Source organism: Pelmatolapia mariae, linkage group LG22 (genome assembly GCF_036321145.2).
Source record: "Pelmatolapia mariae isolate MD_Pm_ZW linkage group LG22, Pm_UMD_F_2, whole genome shotgun sequence".
NCBI classification, from domain to species: domain Eukaryota; kingdom Metazoa; phylum Chordata; class Actinopteri; order Cichliformes; family Cichlidae; genus Pelmatolapia; species Pelmatolapia mariae.
Window position 1 is genome coordinate 13,140,969 of NC_086245.2, and position 16,366 is coordinate 13,157,334.

General features: G+C 42.3%; 1 protein-coding gene across 4 annotated transcripts in view; it reads right to left on the reverse strand.

The window, feature by feature from the left end:
• The window catches only part of rbms3 (RNA binding motif, single stranded interacting protein), a 297,035-nt gene that overhangs the window by 32,150 nt on the left and 248,519 nt on the right, over positions 1–16,366 (reverse strand). For all 4 annotated transcript variants that reach the window (XM_065470606.1, XM_065470605.1, XM_065470603.1 and 1 more), the window contains 2 exons: positions 11,509–11,615; positions 2,322–2,365 (listed from right to left, as the gene is read on the reverse strand). In XM_065470606.1, coding sequence (XP_065326678.1) covers positions 2,322–2,365; positions 11,509–11,615 — 151 coding nt within the window. The remainder of the gene's footprint in view (positions 1–2,321; positions 2,366–11,508; positions 11,616–16,366) is intronic.

Consider the following 16,366-nt stretch of genomic DNA (forward strand, 5'->3'; position numbering starts at 1 on the left):
TAGAGAATATTGAGTAATACAGGATATTTGGTATGCCTCAAATCTTGCATTAATGACACTTGTAAGTGAGCAGCAGGGACTCCTCAAGGCTGCGCAAACAGGAACCTAAATTCAGTTGCGCTTAGACTTAATGCTCAGGAGGGCTGAGGTCAGGTGACTATAGAGGGAAGTCCATGACAGTCAGTACTGCTTGATTGGCCTAAAAAGTAATTTCTTCAAAGCTTCGAGGTGTACTGGGAGTCATTACCCTTCTCCACACAGCTGGAAACCAGAGGGTGTGCATATGTCTACAGAAAGGACTGCAGCTTCTAAGTGGACGGGGTGTGGTTCGTTTAGTACAGGCGTCCAACTCCGGAGCAGACAAACATCCTCTGACTTGATTACGTCCACTGCATTGTTGACTGTATGTCTGATGCAAGGAATATTCTCCTACTGCCTTACATAAAAATGAATCCATCAGTAAAATGAACTTGTCCATTCTCCGTGGTAAGATATATGGTATATGCTCATTCACAACTTGGCCTTGTTTCCCTCTTCATCCTCTTCAAACTGCTATTAAACAGCCTTGTATTCATCATTTATAAATTCCGTCTGTGTTGCTTTTCTATTTCTCAGTGAGGCAAGCTTGATGTGTCACTCTTCTCATGGTGTGGTATCTTTTGGTCTGCTTGCTAAAACTTTAGTTTCAACTTCTGAATATTTGGCTTAGTTCTCATACTGGAATTTACTTAATAGAACAATAATAATAAGCTGGACAGCTGATGGACGGCCATATCTGCAACGGATTACCGATGCGTGGACCAAGTCTGGCTGAGTGCACTCTTCCTTGACTATATCCCAGTGTTATCTTTTTCCGTGTACTTGGAGACCTTCTTTGTGTAATTGAAAGACTTTATTTTAATGCTGAACATCTAAAGGTGCTGAATCTCACCGAGATCCCCTGGGAGGTTAAGCGGGATGTCCAACAGTCTCAGCAACAATTGGTGAAAATCATAATACTGGCCAAGGACAGGCCAACACTAATTCTGTAACGAGCCTTGAAATCACTACATACAGCATCAACGCCGACTACGTTATAGTTTAACTTTAACGGTCTGGTGTTGTGAAAATGTGAGTCAAACACCAGCAGAGTTTTCATTGTTTTATTATTTATCTCAGGTTGTGCAAAATGTAAAATGATTTCAATGAATGTGAATGACACACAAAAGTGATGTTGTGTAGTTTGCTTAGTAGTTTGGAAACTTTGGCAGCTTGATTAAATATAAAAGGTCAGTTTCTGACAAAGGAAGGAGCTACATTAGTTTTCACCCAATGCTGGGATCGTGTGCAGTGTTTCAGTTTTTCTAAACGTCTTTTTGCTTTTGGTTTCTGAAAGTATACAGTTACATTTTATGCAAATGTTAACACTGAGGAGGACATGTAAATTAAGTCCCTCAATAACATATATATGCATTAATTATGGGTAATTTGCATTATAATTATATACAGTACTAAATTCACCAATTTGAATTTGAACTCTTTATGTACCTGTAAGAAATGTAAAGTAACATTTTTTTAAAGTATGCATTACGTTTTTGTAAGTTTTCTTTATTTAACATTTGACAAGTTTTACGTTATTTGTCTTCTTTTCTAGAGAATGATTATTTATGTATAGTGTTTTTATCGCCCCCCAAAAAATCTGGTTCAAGGTGCTGAGAGTGACACATTTTTCTCTTTCTCTCGCAGTTTTGTATCTTTGGGATCATAAGTTGAAGGATTTGTACTGAAGTAGGCTTTTACATTGCAGGGCGTATGTAATGAGTGATGCTATTCATCCAGTGTTGTGTTTTGGTTGAGACTGACTCACTGGAGGATAAGTGGTTTAGGAAGTGGGAGTGAGGCGCTTCCTGTGAATGACTGAGGACAGAGGGAGATAAAGGGGAGCCTCAGCATTCTCCTTCCTGTCTCAGCACCGTGGGGAAAAATAAAACACGATGCCGGGTCATTTATTTCCACAGCACCATGACATGAAGACACAAAAACACACATATCTGAGTACCCAAAGACACACACACACACACACACACACACACACACACACACACACACACACACACACACACACACACACACACTCACTCTCACTCAGTGCCCCTTCGCCATTTCTCACCCGACCTCACCAGTGAAAACCGATATCTGAACTCCATATAGATTTCCTTAATCAAACAGTAACAAAGTGCAGACACTACATTAATCTTTGTGTATGACAGTAGTATCGACTGGGGTTCTATGAGCCAGGAGGCGAGTGTATTAGCTGGTGCCAAGGATAGATCAAGTCTTACCCATTCTGCATTGCAGCAGGATCATATGTTAACGCCATGCCAGTCTGAAAGAGAAAAAACAACAACAAATTATACGGCCTATCAAGATTACATACAGTATGGGAAATAATATTAAAATGCTGAAGCAAAAGGAAATGTGACAACTTGTCCTACATTACCACCTTTTATATCAGTTTTTTCAGTGTGACAATGTAGTGTCATCTGCTGTAGTAAAAAGGAGAAGGCAACAAAAGCAATCACTCTCACTCTAAGTGAGAAGCCAGTTTCTGATATTTACTGACAGACAAAAATGAAGAATGGCGATTTGCAATGAAGCAGCAAAACACACAGAAAGAAATGGTCAACACTTTTGTTTTAAGCCTACTTTTCAATAATGACCTAAACAAAGCCAAAGAGAAGATTGTGGCTGGAAAACAGTTTGATCGATGTCTTCTCCTTCTTTTTACAAAAGATGTTCTTCCATGAATTTAGTGACAGGATTTCAAGCTGCATGTAACCCTTTTAAAGTGTCTCTTATTTATATGTTTATATGTTGTCGCAAGTCGGACACTGATGGCTTTGCTGATCGAATGTACTTCGGTGAAATACAGTTAGATCCATAATTTGTTGGACAAAAATATAATTTTTGTAGTTTTCACTTTTTAGACCACCACAATTATTTAATTATATAGGACTTAAGTGCAGACTTTGAACTTTAATTCAAGGGATCTTACAAAGATGTTGCATAAACGCAGTTTTCATGGCCACATGAGGCTTACTCTGTTATTATTCAATAACAAATGAAGCAGACATAATATTTGAAGTTGAGCGAGGCCATCCTCATAATCAAAAACTACAATGAATCTATCAGACAGACAGCAGAAACATTAGGAGTGGCCAATCAACAGTCTGGTACTTTCTTAAAAAGAAGGAATGCACTTGGCCAGAGCAAAAGGCCTGAAAGACCACACAACAAAGTGTATGATGACAGAGGCACTTCCATAGCTGAGGAAAAACAACATCAAACATCTAACCAAGTCAAGAACACTCAAGGTGATAGGTGTATTTTTTGTCAAGGTCTACAATCAACACAAATGTAAATGCAGAGAGTTTACAACAAGCCACTGATTACGCTCAAGAACAGGAAGGCCAGATTAGCCAAAAAAACATCTAAAAGAGGCTGCACAGTTGTGGAAAAATTCTTTGGACAGATGAAACCAATATGGAAAAATACAGACAAGGAGAGAAACCGCCGAATCCAAAGCATACATGTGTCATGCTGTAATTCCTAAACAGTCCATGCAAAATTTTTGTGAAATTCCTTGATGTAAAGTTGAAAGTTTGCCCTTCAATTGCGTTACAATTGTTTGATTTCACGTTCACTGTGGTGATGCACAGAGGCAAAACTATATAAATCATGTCTTTGTCCAGCTAAGTATTCAAGAAGGTCACAGACTAATTTTCTGTACATTTAACCACTTCTGCTACCTCTAAATCACAGTGTTTTCCCCGTACGGGCTACTTGTATGTCACCTGTACGTCAAAGGCAATGCTGTTGATATATTCCTGCACTATTGTGACCAAGATAATTTGCTGTACATTTATTGTACTTGAAGAATAACTTGATTAAGATCCTGATTGTTTTTGTCCAAAACAAATGAAATCAAATCTAAATCATCTCATTTCAAAGTGGAAAAACTGACAAGTGACAAAGCCAATGTGAGGGAAAAGCTTAGTCAATAGGACAAAGTGAATTAGTATCGAAGACGTGCTTTTCTATTTCAACCACGTATCATCGTGTTTTTATGAATGAGAGGAGATAAAGAAATGGCCTTTGGAGAGAAAAGGGAATGAGTGGAAAACTGAGTTCCTTGTTGTGATGGTGTGTGTACATGTGTCTAGGTAAGCGTGTGAGAGCAAACCTATCCATGAGTGTGTGTGTGCGTGTGCGTGTGATTGTGTGAGGCCCTTTTTTAGAGTCCAGGAGAGAAACCTGTGTGCCGCAATCCTTCATCTGCATTCCTGAAGGTTCTCTCCCCGAGGAGAGCTAATCCGATTTCTTTTAACGGGAGGCTGCTGAGGATGGCAGATTTCATCAGCATACACACATGCCCACACTACACATTTACCCACACACACTATTTTTTGCCCTTCCTTTCCCTCACTTTGCCCTCCCTCCCACTCCTTTTCTTCTTCAACATCTTGTGTTCTCCTTTCTCTCTCCGTTCCTCACTCCCCTCATCTCTTAATCTACCCCTCCCATCTTCCTGTAAGTCTTTTGCCCTTGTTCCCCCAGAGGGCTACCTACACTGAGCTATACAGTTAAGGGAATAGTGGCTCAGAGGTCCAAGGGGATCAGTGAGCCTGGACCGAGCCCTCGAGAGTGAGCATAAACACAGACTCTCCACCAAATGACAATGTCCTTGCTTAAACTAGGGATGTGTAGGGATCCAGGCATGGACGGGCCTTTGTGTCTAATTTTGTGCATTTGCACAACTGGTTGTAAAAGGCTTTCAGAGACGTTTTATACCAAGCTGTAAAGGCTGAATGCAGCCACTCAGTCCATGTGCTTTGTAATTATTTTCTACTTTAAATTTGGTTTTTGCATCTGTGAACATCTCTTTCTGCAAATCCATACATGCAAAGGTCTGTGTGCATGTATTTATACTCTCCCTTTACATGAAATCCAAGATCAAGAGAGTTGCATTGCACGCCTGTCAGCATGTTTGCGTGCGCGAGTGTGTGTTCCCATGCTCGCTAATAGCAGCGGCAGACATGGCCAGCTGTCTCGGTGAGGCTGATAACTCCCCTAAGTGCTGCCCTTGGTTCCGCGTGTTGATGAATTCCACAGCAGAGAAGCTCCTGACCGGAGGACCCTGCATAGCCAGTGACTGATTACTGATGCAGTTAGCTTTTGGCTCCGTCAAAATGAGAGGAAAGGAAAAGACACAGACAGACTGTGTATCCGTCTTAGCTTGATCCAAGACTGCAGAAAAAAACTTGACTTTAATGCTGTACAGACCCCGTGAACAAAGCTTGGCCCTGATAGAAGCTCCCATGAACAGACCTGACTTTCAAAGACTGAGTGGCCGTTTATGTGAATTTTTCATGCTTATGCAGTAAATAAGACTTACTGTACCATGTATTTTCCACTAGAATATGTTCTCCCCTCTATGTAAATGTAAAACGATAAATATGCCCTACTGTACCCACAGTAAAATCCCAAAATGTAGCACAGTGACAGATGGCTCCAAACTCATGAAAAAGCCATAGAGTATGACTCAGTTGTTTCTTTTTGTAGTCAATCATTAATTCAAGTTATCAAGTTTAGCAAGTTGTGAAGAATTATTTTGCATTAATATCATTTCAACTGTGCTCTGGGGTTTACAAAATGAATTATACTAATGTAGTCTCAGTGAAAATGTGAATGCATTTTATCATGGCAATAAAGCAGCTTTTTTTTAGCATATTATGTATGAAAATGCATGTATGCAAAATTGTGTTTAACAGAGTTAAAAATGTGAGGACAGCCTACACTAGCGGTTTTAAAGACGTCACCTGTTCTTTCCTGTTACAGAAGTGGGTTTCATACTTATTCTGACATCCGGGCACCCTTCAGAAGCTGAAAAAGTTCACAACTTTTTAACTCTCAACAACAACAAGAAGGTGGAGCAGCTAAAAAAAACATGATCTAAGTTAAATTTTAGTCTAATAAAAGACAGCTCAATAGCATCAACAGTTGTGTTTATTTTCTTGTGTTTAAATCATATTTTGAAAGCCGTTTTCAAAGATGCACCACAACCCTGAGGCTTTCTAGACATTACCCTGCACAAAAGAATGAAAATGTCTGGCATACATTAGCCAGTCTTTACCCTGCCAGCTTTCTAGTACAAAATCTGTCCAAGAGCATGGATATGGAGCAGTGCAGATAAAAGTGTGAGACCATGTGAACTTCCTTCTGCAGGCATCTGCAGGCAGCTCCTTTGCCTAAACCGAGCTGAATATTTCTCGTAATTAGGACCCGGCTCATCTGATAAATCTCTTGCTGTGTACTACATAGGAGTAAGGGCAGCTTCGACTCGATTCTCCCAACGTTTTTTGGTGTTCATGAAAACAGCTCCACATCCCCACTCCGTGCCCCAAGGATGACCCGCCAACCCCTTCCAAAAACCACAGGAAAACCAAGTCGAGTCATCGTCTCTGTGTCCTCACACACGCACACACACACACTGACCCGCTCCCTCCCTTCATTTTTTGCCTGCTATACACACATTTGCTTCTTCTGCCTCGTGGCTACACACACAAACACACACAGGGACATCTGTCAGGCTTTCACACAGACTGGAAAGCCGGATGTTTTTTTTTCATCCACACTCATTCCCCTAGAGTAGGTGCTTGAGAAGTGTGACTTTGAAAGTTTTTGTGTGTGTGTGTAGGAGTGTGTGTTGGTGTAAAAGAGTTAGGATGTGAAGAGAGAGAGACAGAGAGAGAAGAATGAGCACCCATGGCGCTAGGGTCTGTGTCTGCGCGTGAATGTGTGGTGGAAGAAAAAAATGCAGTGACTAATATGTTTGTCAGCATGAGACAGCGAGAGACAGCACTTTCTAGACTCCCACTTTGGGTAGTTTACAAGAAAATCTGTCATATATTTCTCAATCCTCACCACCAGCCACCCTGCAGCACTCAACCCCTTGTAACTCCTGACTGATCATGCAATGTGTTCCCTCTCTCTTTCTCTCTCTTAGTCTCAGTGAGTCACTTGCTCTTTCTCTCTCCATATGTTGCTGTGGGATCTGGGAAGACTTCAAACACGGGAAGAGGAGACAGTAGACAAAATGGAAGAGAAAGAAGCTGTGAGGAGGGAGTGTTTAAATATGGGTGGAGGAAAAGGGGGAAGAGTGATGGAAAGCTAAAGATGTCGGTAGAGTGAGATCTATACTGTAGAAGGAGAAGGTAGAGAGACATGTCGGAAGAGACAGTAATGGATGGCGTAGGCTGTTGCTTCGCTTCATCTGTCTGCCACAGGGAGCGGAGTGAGGAATGGCCTCAGTTCTGATAAACAGACTAACATGTGATGGCCATCTCCCATCTCCCCTGCCCACAGCTGATCAATGACCACACAGAGGCACACACATGCTTCTAAGGGCCATCCACTTTATTCTAAGTGTAAATGTACGCAGAATGCAGTATCACAGTTTTAGATCAACCAGACTTTATCTGCAGGTGATCTGAGTTGCATTGTGATCAATGTTGGCTGTAATGCTTTCCAAAGTAATGCATTACTGTAATCACATTACAGTTCTTCAGTAATGCAGTCATTTACCGGAATTACTGTACTAAACAAAGGTTCATTACAAATTTCTTCTATCAAAGCTGTTTGTTTTCCTTCAGTTGATTTCGGTTTGGGTGCAGGGAGGAAGAAAACGGTGGAGGGATGTACAGCTTTTGAGGACTGGAAATACTACAGGAAAAGACAAGAGCACGGTGGTAGAGTGCAGACTTCACTAACAACAGAAACAACTGCATTATACTGCTAACACAACACGTGCTCTTTGCAAACGTCTGCACAGACAGCATGCTGACAAAAAAACTAGCAAAGAGCCCAGAGTGATGTTAAAGCTGAGTGTTTGCAGACTCCAGTCCAGCAGCCAGAGCCTGAACTTCAACTGGTAACAAAGGCAGTCAAGCATGTAGCACTGTAGCCTCCATTTCTACCTGTATAAGTTTCTAAAGAAGAATCAATGTGGCAATTGCTTTGAAGTCCCTTTAGGCTGGTTTTCAACTTTGCTTTACGTTCATATGTGAACACTAAAAGGAAGATCACATGTGTGCCCTCAATAATACAGGGATTTTCGTCTGCATGTGGAACTGTAGCCTAAGGTTTAAAAACAACTTGTAACTATGTGACAGTACATTCTGGGTAACGCTGTGAAGTAATAAGAAAGTAACGTTACAAGTAGTATAACTAATGACTTTCTCTCGGAAATAATCAAGTAACAAACAGCATTATTTTTAAGAAAAGTAACGAGCACCGTATAATGCCTTGAGTAATCACCCAAACATTGGACAGGACGTGACCCACGTGTAAATGCAGTCTGTAGAGAAGAACAGATTTTCTTAAGAAAACTGTAAGGTCACCTAACTCTGGCTGTTGCTGGCATCCCAAGGGAGCTCAGCAAAGACACAGATGTGAAACAGAGCCCATACAGCAGCATACCCTTTCCTCGACCTAAGACCTGCCATGAATGATGATAAGTCTGCCGCCTCTGTCTCCCAAATCTGTAAGCAACACTGTATAGCAAAGTCAAGATTATATAGATGCCTATTCTTACCAGATGTAAGCACAAAGGTCTATTATTAGCGCTCAACATCAGCATAATGTATCAAAGCGAATGTTAGGTCAGCAGTCTGCATCATGTTGCTGTTTAACCTCTATATGATGTCGTCTTTACATACCAAACAGTCGTTTTCATATTAAACCACCTCATTCTCAAATACGTTTTTAGCCGGTCTGAACTTAAAATAGAAACACTAATTACGCTATTATGCTTTGAGACGATACAAGAAGATATTTTTTTTAAATTTGCTCTCATTTCTCAAGTCTTTTTCAGAAACTGATAAAACAGGGTGGCATTTCTAAGATTTCCAAACTTAAAGTTTGACAGAAAATAAAATAAAGCACAAAGGTGCCTTTAAATGCCACAGAATGTACACAGAAAAATGCAGTTCACAAAAAACTGGAGATGAATCAATACAAAAACCAATTATTTATTCTCAAGAGGCTTTAATATTGGATGCATGCAGTGGGTGTAAATCTGCAGAACTTATTTTCTTGGTACAGGGTTCTGGGAAATCTGTTGGAGTGAAATTATGTTCAAACACATAAATTTGATGAGCAGCTTTAAAACAATAACAAGTAAAGTAAACCGAAGCTCAAGTCTCCCTAAACCCACATTTATACCTCAATTTTTGTGGATTGCGGAGGGGAGGAGAGGGTTATGATGCAAAGGAAGGTACGGGACGAAAATAGTGAAAGTTTCATGCTGAGACACTTACAGCATCTTTTTTGAATTGAATCTGAAGGACAGAAAACTAAGTAAATATTCTTCTTATGAGCTTTTAGCTCAGCCTCTGGCTGAACTGAGAATTCTTAAGAAACTCTGAGTCTCTAGTTTTTCCTTTTTCCCTCAAGTTTATTCTTGTTTAAAAAGCCCTGAGATACGCTGAAAACCCAATCTGCTAAAAACCTTACACTAATTAGAAACATATTTGTCCAAAATTTTCATTTTTAGTGTTGTACTTTAGTAGTGTAGCAATTAAGGCACAATAATAATAACAGAGAAATCCAAGGACCTGGTAAAAGCGAATTAGTAAACATATTTTACAGGCTAATATATCACGTTGAAGGTCAAGTGTGTGCACTGTATGTAATGCAAAGAATGCATTATGGCAAAATGAATAAATGTTTGTGTCTATTTAGGCTGCATCCGTCTCCTTTAAAAGGAAGCATCTGATCACTCCCACATACACAGTCATCTCACTTTACCTTAAGTCAACCGAGCTGACCCTGCCAACCTGTCAATGTGTGGGCCTGAGGGGATGTAGCAATGTGATTTAGGTGAAACACGCTTCATTGGTTTATAGGTGTTAGGTCTGCTGAACATGTGATGGACAGACACAAACACACACACACACACACACACACAGAGCCTGTGTAGAGAATACTCCACCTACGTCTTGATGCATGCTCAATAATTCAGTGAAGGAAATCCCGGAAAGTTGATTCTGTTCATCTAGATGAAGTGTTTTCAGTGGGAGGAACGTTTCCTCACTCGTCCAACCGACTTCTTCATTCTCAGCTGACTGCAGCTTTCCTCAACCTTATAAACAGTTCAGTTGCATAACCACCAAAAGTAGCACCATTGACTGACAGTGAGCCATGAGCTCAGTTTCATGATTGTTGTCATGACCATTGGTCGATGGCCATGATAATTGTTCACAGAGAGTTGGAGAATGGCTGCAATTCAAGCTTTGTAACACAGTGAAAGATGTAGTCATGGCAAAACACAGAACAGCTACCTCATCCACTTACAGGCCAGTGGCTATTCCTTCAATGATGAAGATGTGCACACATCCTGGGCAGGTATGGCTCCTAGTTTGAGCGGGGAGTAAAGGAGGCCATTTGAATGTGGAAAGGGAGCAACCATCGCTAAAAAGAGGAGGAGGCAATCTTCTGACAATCATGAATCTGAGCTGAAGAAGTCACTTGGATGAGAGATGAAACTGTATCCTCCACCTACTTCTTCACACATACTCACAAACTGCGTCTGCAGCACACACTAAGACGTATGGAGAGCATGAGTTTTTCTTGAAGGACAAACATTCCATCTTTCCTCGTCTCCTGTAACTTGCAGTTTCAGCACAATCGTCAGACTGAGCATGTGCAGCTGCATGTGTGTGTGTGCATTCTCTCTCTTCTATATAGTCCCGTCTAAAGCAGTCGCGTATTTGTCTCCTCTGGTCGTCCTTTCCAGTATATCCTGTTGGTAGTCTAAGAAAAGATTTTAACCTCATCTCTACATGTTACCATATCGTTTCCAGTTTCAGGTTTCCCAGCATTCTGCTGTATGGTGGAAATATATGCGCTCAGTGAGGCTTGAGATGCAATTTACATGACAGCACATATACATCTGGAGACAGTTTGATCGATATGTGGGCTATTTTTCTTTTCTTTTTTTTTTTTAAACATCTCCATACATGATAGTAAATACAAATGGCAGGCGGTAATACTTTACATACTGCAAGATGTTGTAGCCAACTTCTTCTGATGCCTTGTGAGCAGGGTGGAGCCATTTCTTAGAAATACCATTACCTCAGATGGTCATCTAAAGATGTGGTGCTACAGTAGTTAGTGGAGTGTAAGTGAGCGGTGTTATTTTGTCAACTCATCCGAGTAGCAGCTTATATTGTTTTTAGCACATTTACTCAGTTTTATTGCTATTTTATCTGTGAATTTAGCTTCCAAGTGAGATAAAAGTATAGTTTAAATCACCAGCAAACCTAAAGGAGGTATATGTAAAGAGTGGCATTTGCTGAAGAAATCTTTATGTGATTTACTATTTCATGAATTGTGCTACACCAAAACCCTGTGGAAGATTTTTCTTTCCAGTTGCGAGTGAGAAAAATAAACACTGGCGTAACATCTTACCTCGCCTTCTCTGTGCCACGGCCTTCCATTCTGAGGGTACTTGCTCTGGCTTTGGCGTTTCTTCTGCCCTCCGTCGGCAAATTTGCACAGCAAAGGCTCCGTGGGAGCTGCAGAGAGAGAAAAGGACAAAATCATGTTAGCAGAAGTGCATTGTGCGACCTTTCCAAAAAGAAAGAAGCCCTTTTGAACTGTGTCCTTTGTCTCTTCTTCTCCCACTGCATCTCTTTCTCTCTCTCCTCCCCCTCCCTCCGCTCTGCCTTCCTATGGAGCTCCTACACAAATTCCCAGTCCGGTGATGTTGGCAGGCCCTCCCTATCCTTGCAAAGGCTGGCAGCCTATGAAAGAGCATTGCAAGGTATTGTTGAAATAATAATCACAGTAATCGCTCTTGTAAATACCTCTGAGATGGTAACACAGGACCGCTCTGTCAGCCAAAGCTTATTTCTAGAAGGCGTTCCTGTTCCTGACGCATAATCCCTCCGTGTTTTACTGTAACAGCCATCTCCTCTTTTATTTGAAATTTTTATGTCTTTTTCCACTCAGCAGCCATCAGCGTGAGCACCTCACTGGGGTGCATGGTTTGAGAGACGGCTGATATAGACGTTACTGTGCTGTTCTTGGTGCAAACACTAGGGGCAGGCTAAGGGTCCCCGAGATGAAACCGTTACAGAGGATTGACAGATGCTCTAACTTCAGAGCTGGCATCAGCAGAAATAAAGGATGGCTTGAAAATGAAACAGCTGTCATTATACACATTAAAAAACAAAAAAGAAAAGAGCCCCCTGAAGAGCGACCTCATCTAAGCTGTATCTGCATCAAAAGCCTTTTGTATGCATAATTACCAATGAAAGGTCAATGAAAGTGTTGCGATAACCTAAGCCTGTGTAAAGATAACTTGTGAAAGGGCAGTTTCCCACACTCGTGCTGCAGGTGAGCACCTAAAGAGGCAAAACTTGGTTCAGGCAGATGACTTTCCTGATGAGATAGTGCAGAGAGGAAAAGCAAATCTGAAGACAGTCAATCTGGAGAGAAGAAGAAAGAGTAGGGAAAAAAAAAGCATGAGAAATGAGTGGCTCTCTTGGCTGGGGATCTGGGGGTCTTCACAGTGTCCGTCCCCTTTTCAGTCAGCGTCAGCGAGATCGGAATCTCTTAAGACACAGACTGGGGAGATGAAACAGGGGAAGGGAGACAGTTGTATAAACAAGCAGAAACACAGGAGTACAGAAAGCGTAAAGAACATGAAACAACAAAAGGAGAAGATGGTGAAAGAGATAAGGGAAATGGCTGACCAAGAGAATTAGAGTGTGAACCTAAACCAGGATCAAACACTCGCTCCCTGGGAGAGTTGTACAGTTCAGCAAAAGTACAGTACACACAGAGCCAACAAGTTTGTCCAAACACTGAACCGATGCTGCTCTGCACCTGGTGGCTTAGGAGAGAGCTGACGGCTCTCCTGTCAACGCATTCACATTACAGGCCTGGCAGCTTGTGACACGGAGGCTTTGTGACGACACTGGCCAATGATGGGGGCTGTCTGCAGGAGGCTGAGCAAAGGGACCTTTCATCACGCCATGTCAGAGATGACACCGAGAGAATTGTTGATGCTTTAATCTCTACTCCCAGATGTTAGAGGTGCTTTGGGTCCTGATAATAATGCAGCATCACAAGACAGGAGAGAAAAAGCTTCTGTCTAGACTGACAAGGCAGTGACAGCCATGAAACAACCTGAAGTTAAGTGAGCTCATGACAAGCGACTTTGTCAGGCGATAAATTGATAAAAAAAAAGGAAAGGCCGAGGTGTTAATGAGCTAATCAGATGATTTGCTTTTGCATTTAATTTTCTCTCATGCCAGGAATGTTGCTGCTGAAAATATGTTTTTGTTAGTTACAGGAGATGTCTGAGATGCAAATGAGATGAAGGCTGTGGAGCTTACGGACGTGTGTCTGCATTTATGTGGCTAAAGGGGTACTATGGGGCTAAATACATGCAAACAAACTCTGGAAAAACAGCAAAAAAAATTAACTGTGTTTCTGTGCCTTTAGGGTCCACTACAGCACCAAACTTTTCAGTCAGCCAAAGAAAAAGTAGCAGGGAAGGGAGAGCGCGAGAGACACTACAGGAGAAAAACAACAAAAGCTCCTCCAAACCTCTCCTTTGGCGCTGTGGGAGATAATTAGCTATTGGAGAAATTTGGAGAATCTGACACAGAGCACGCTGACGTTCCCCCAGTGACTACATCCCCAGTTCCCACAGCGAACTAGCCCATTTGTTTAAGACTCAAGCCCAAGATCAACAGCCTCGCACCACCCCGCCCTCCCTTTGAACACACTCACCCTTCTGTAGCCCTGAAACACACACCCTCCTCCTGCCCTTAAAATCTCTTTGCTATAACCTTTGAAAACACACAGAAATAGCCAAAGACACATACGCAGAATGGAAGCCAGTGCCAGGCTATAAACCCTTCTAGACCTCTCGCCACACGGCGTCATCCCTGGCACGGCCCAGAACAAACTGGGCCACCGACTACGTTCCAGCTTGCTGATCCTGCGTCTTTAAGGTAAAAGCTTCAAGTAATGCCTAATTCACTTTGGCTCCGGAATATGTGTTTTCGGAGGGCTTCTTAAAAAAACTGCTATGAACTAATTTACTGCCCCTTTAATGATTCGACATCATGGGAAAAAGACGAAGTAGTTTTGGTCAGAGGTCAACAACTGCCGCTAACAAGGTGCTCCGTGGGAACCCCTAATTGTTTTTTATGTGGGTTGCTGTAGGAACTGGTAAACACGTTAACGAGGGGTGGCTGTGGACATGCGCACATGCATTATGGGCTTTGAAATATGCGCACCAAGACCGACCACACTCATGCACGCACATGAAAGGGGAGCAATTTAGTGAGAATAAGATGCCTGTGCTGCCAGCCTCATTTGATCATAGCCTTGGCTCAATCATGCTCCTCAATGTGCATTTGGCTCTGAAAAGATAGTCATGGCATTCTGCGCATCAATAGACGCATTACCAACCAACAAAACGAACCAGCAGAGGCATGGAAATGCACTCGTGTAAATAACAGCGACAATAGAAATCTAAATGAAAGCTTGTTGAAATTTTCACTTATTAGCGCTATGTTCATAAGCAATTATTGCTGTTACAGTTGTTTCCTACGGGACTGCATCTGGTCGAAATCAGCTCTTTGGCTGCAGACAAGCGCAGTGGCTTTTTTCTCTATCTAGAGACAAAGAGCGCTCGTGCGCTCCGGATGGCTTGAAAAGCCAGCTGAAAAACATCTTGATCTATGAATGCAAATCAGTACATGTATTATAACACGTCAATTTCGGCCTGTTGTACATTCATTTGGTGCTCTGAATTGGACTGTACATCTGTTTGGCCTGAATGGTGAAATCAATGCAGGAATGCTCCATAGTTGCAGAGGGGGTGTGTGAAAGGTTTTGCTCAGTGAAACAGCCAGCTTTTCAGCATCAAGACAGTTACAAAAGAGGCCTCTAAGAAGGGTTTGGAGTCAAACTGGGCCGGCCTTGCTTTGCTCTCAGAGTGTCCAAAGCAATAAAGAGGGCAAACAGAGGGAACTGTTCAGCCACTTGTACCAAAATATGTCAGCCTGAAAAGATTCAGTGAAAGCAAGCGTTCGACTTCTCAATGACAACTTTAGCTAAAGGTTCCTACGGGTCTCAGAAAAGTCTCAGGAAGGCTCACCGTGTTTTACTGCAAGGACATGTTAGGGGAGAACATGGAAAAGGCAGAAAGAGGACAGTATTTTATTGGAATTCTACTCTACTCTGATGCTGCTCGAGGGGATCTCTAATTGGATCAACAACTGTCTGATTCCCTTCAGCCAGCTTGACCTGTCTGCCCAGACTGAGGAGGCTGTGTCTTATGGGGAAGAGAAAGAATAAGAGTGGGAGGGAGAGAGAATAAGAGACATAGAAAGGCACAGAGGGAAACAGAAGGCGTTAGAAAGGGACGCCATTCTGGAGAGAGATAAAAGGATGCTAGAAAAACATATGACAGGTGGATAGGACAAGCAGGGTCACAGAACAAAACTATAGCAGTGCTGCATATACGTCGCCATTGTCAGAGTCAAACAGACAGCCTGAGAATGGCTGCCAACCTAGAAGGCAGGCGGCAACAGCTTTCCTACAGGGAGGGCTTTGACAGATCCCAGTCGATAGCTCTCACAACTGCCATGCTGGCCTTGCATCCTTCAGCATGGAAATGAAGACAGTCTGCCAGGCGTTTTGCTGACAGGGACGGCACACATGGCTCAATGACACGGCCCAATAAATGGAGCCGGCGCTGAGAGGAAGGCATGGCAGAGAGCGACACAAAGAGGAAAGGGAGATAGATGGAAGGACAGATACAGTGTCATAGACAGACAACGAGACAAGAGGAGATGGTGACAGAAAGAGACAGAGGGGAGAGATTCACTGAGTTTAGAAGTGACAGGCACAGTCCAGTTTTCACTCTTCCGATCCATACTGTATAGCTCATCTCTTTGAGTGGGATGAGCATAGGGAGAAGGATGTCAACAACAGCTTGCTTCTCATCCTGCATCTGCTACACATGCTCAATGGCTATTGATCAGCGCTTGCTTAGACTTCCATAGAGGGCTTCTGCAGCACGCCATGCAGTTCTGGTCTGAGATGATATTATGGATTACGGGAAGGGAAATGGAGGGAAGAGCCCTGCATGCGGGCGGTAGAAGCCTGATCGATGAGCTATTGCACACTTAACAAGAGTAATGTTATGTAGGGAGTCTCTGACATGCTAATCCATCTCTCACTCTCTTTGTCCATCTCCCTCAATCGCATTTCTCTCTGTCGTAGTTATCTCCTGTCTGCA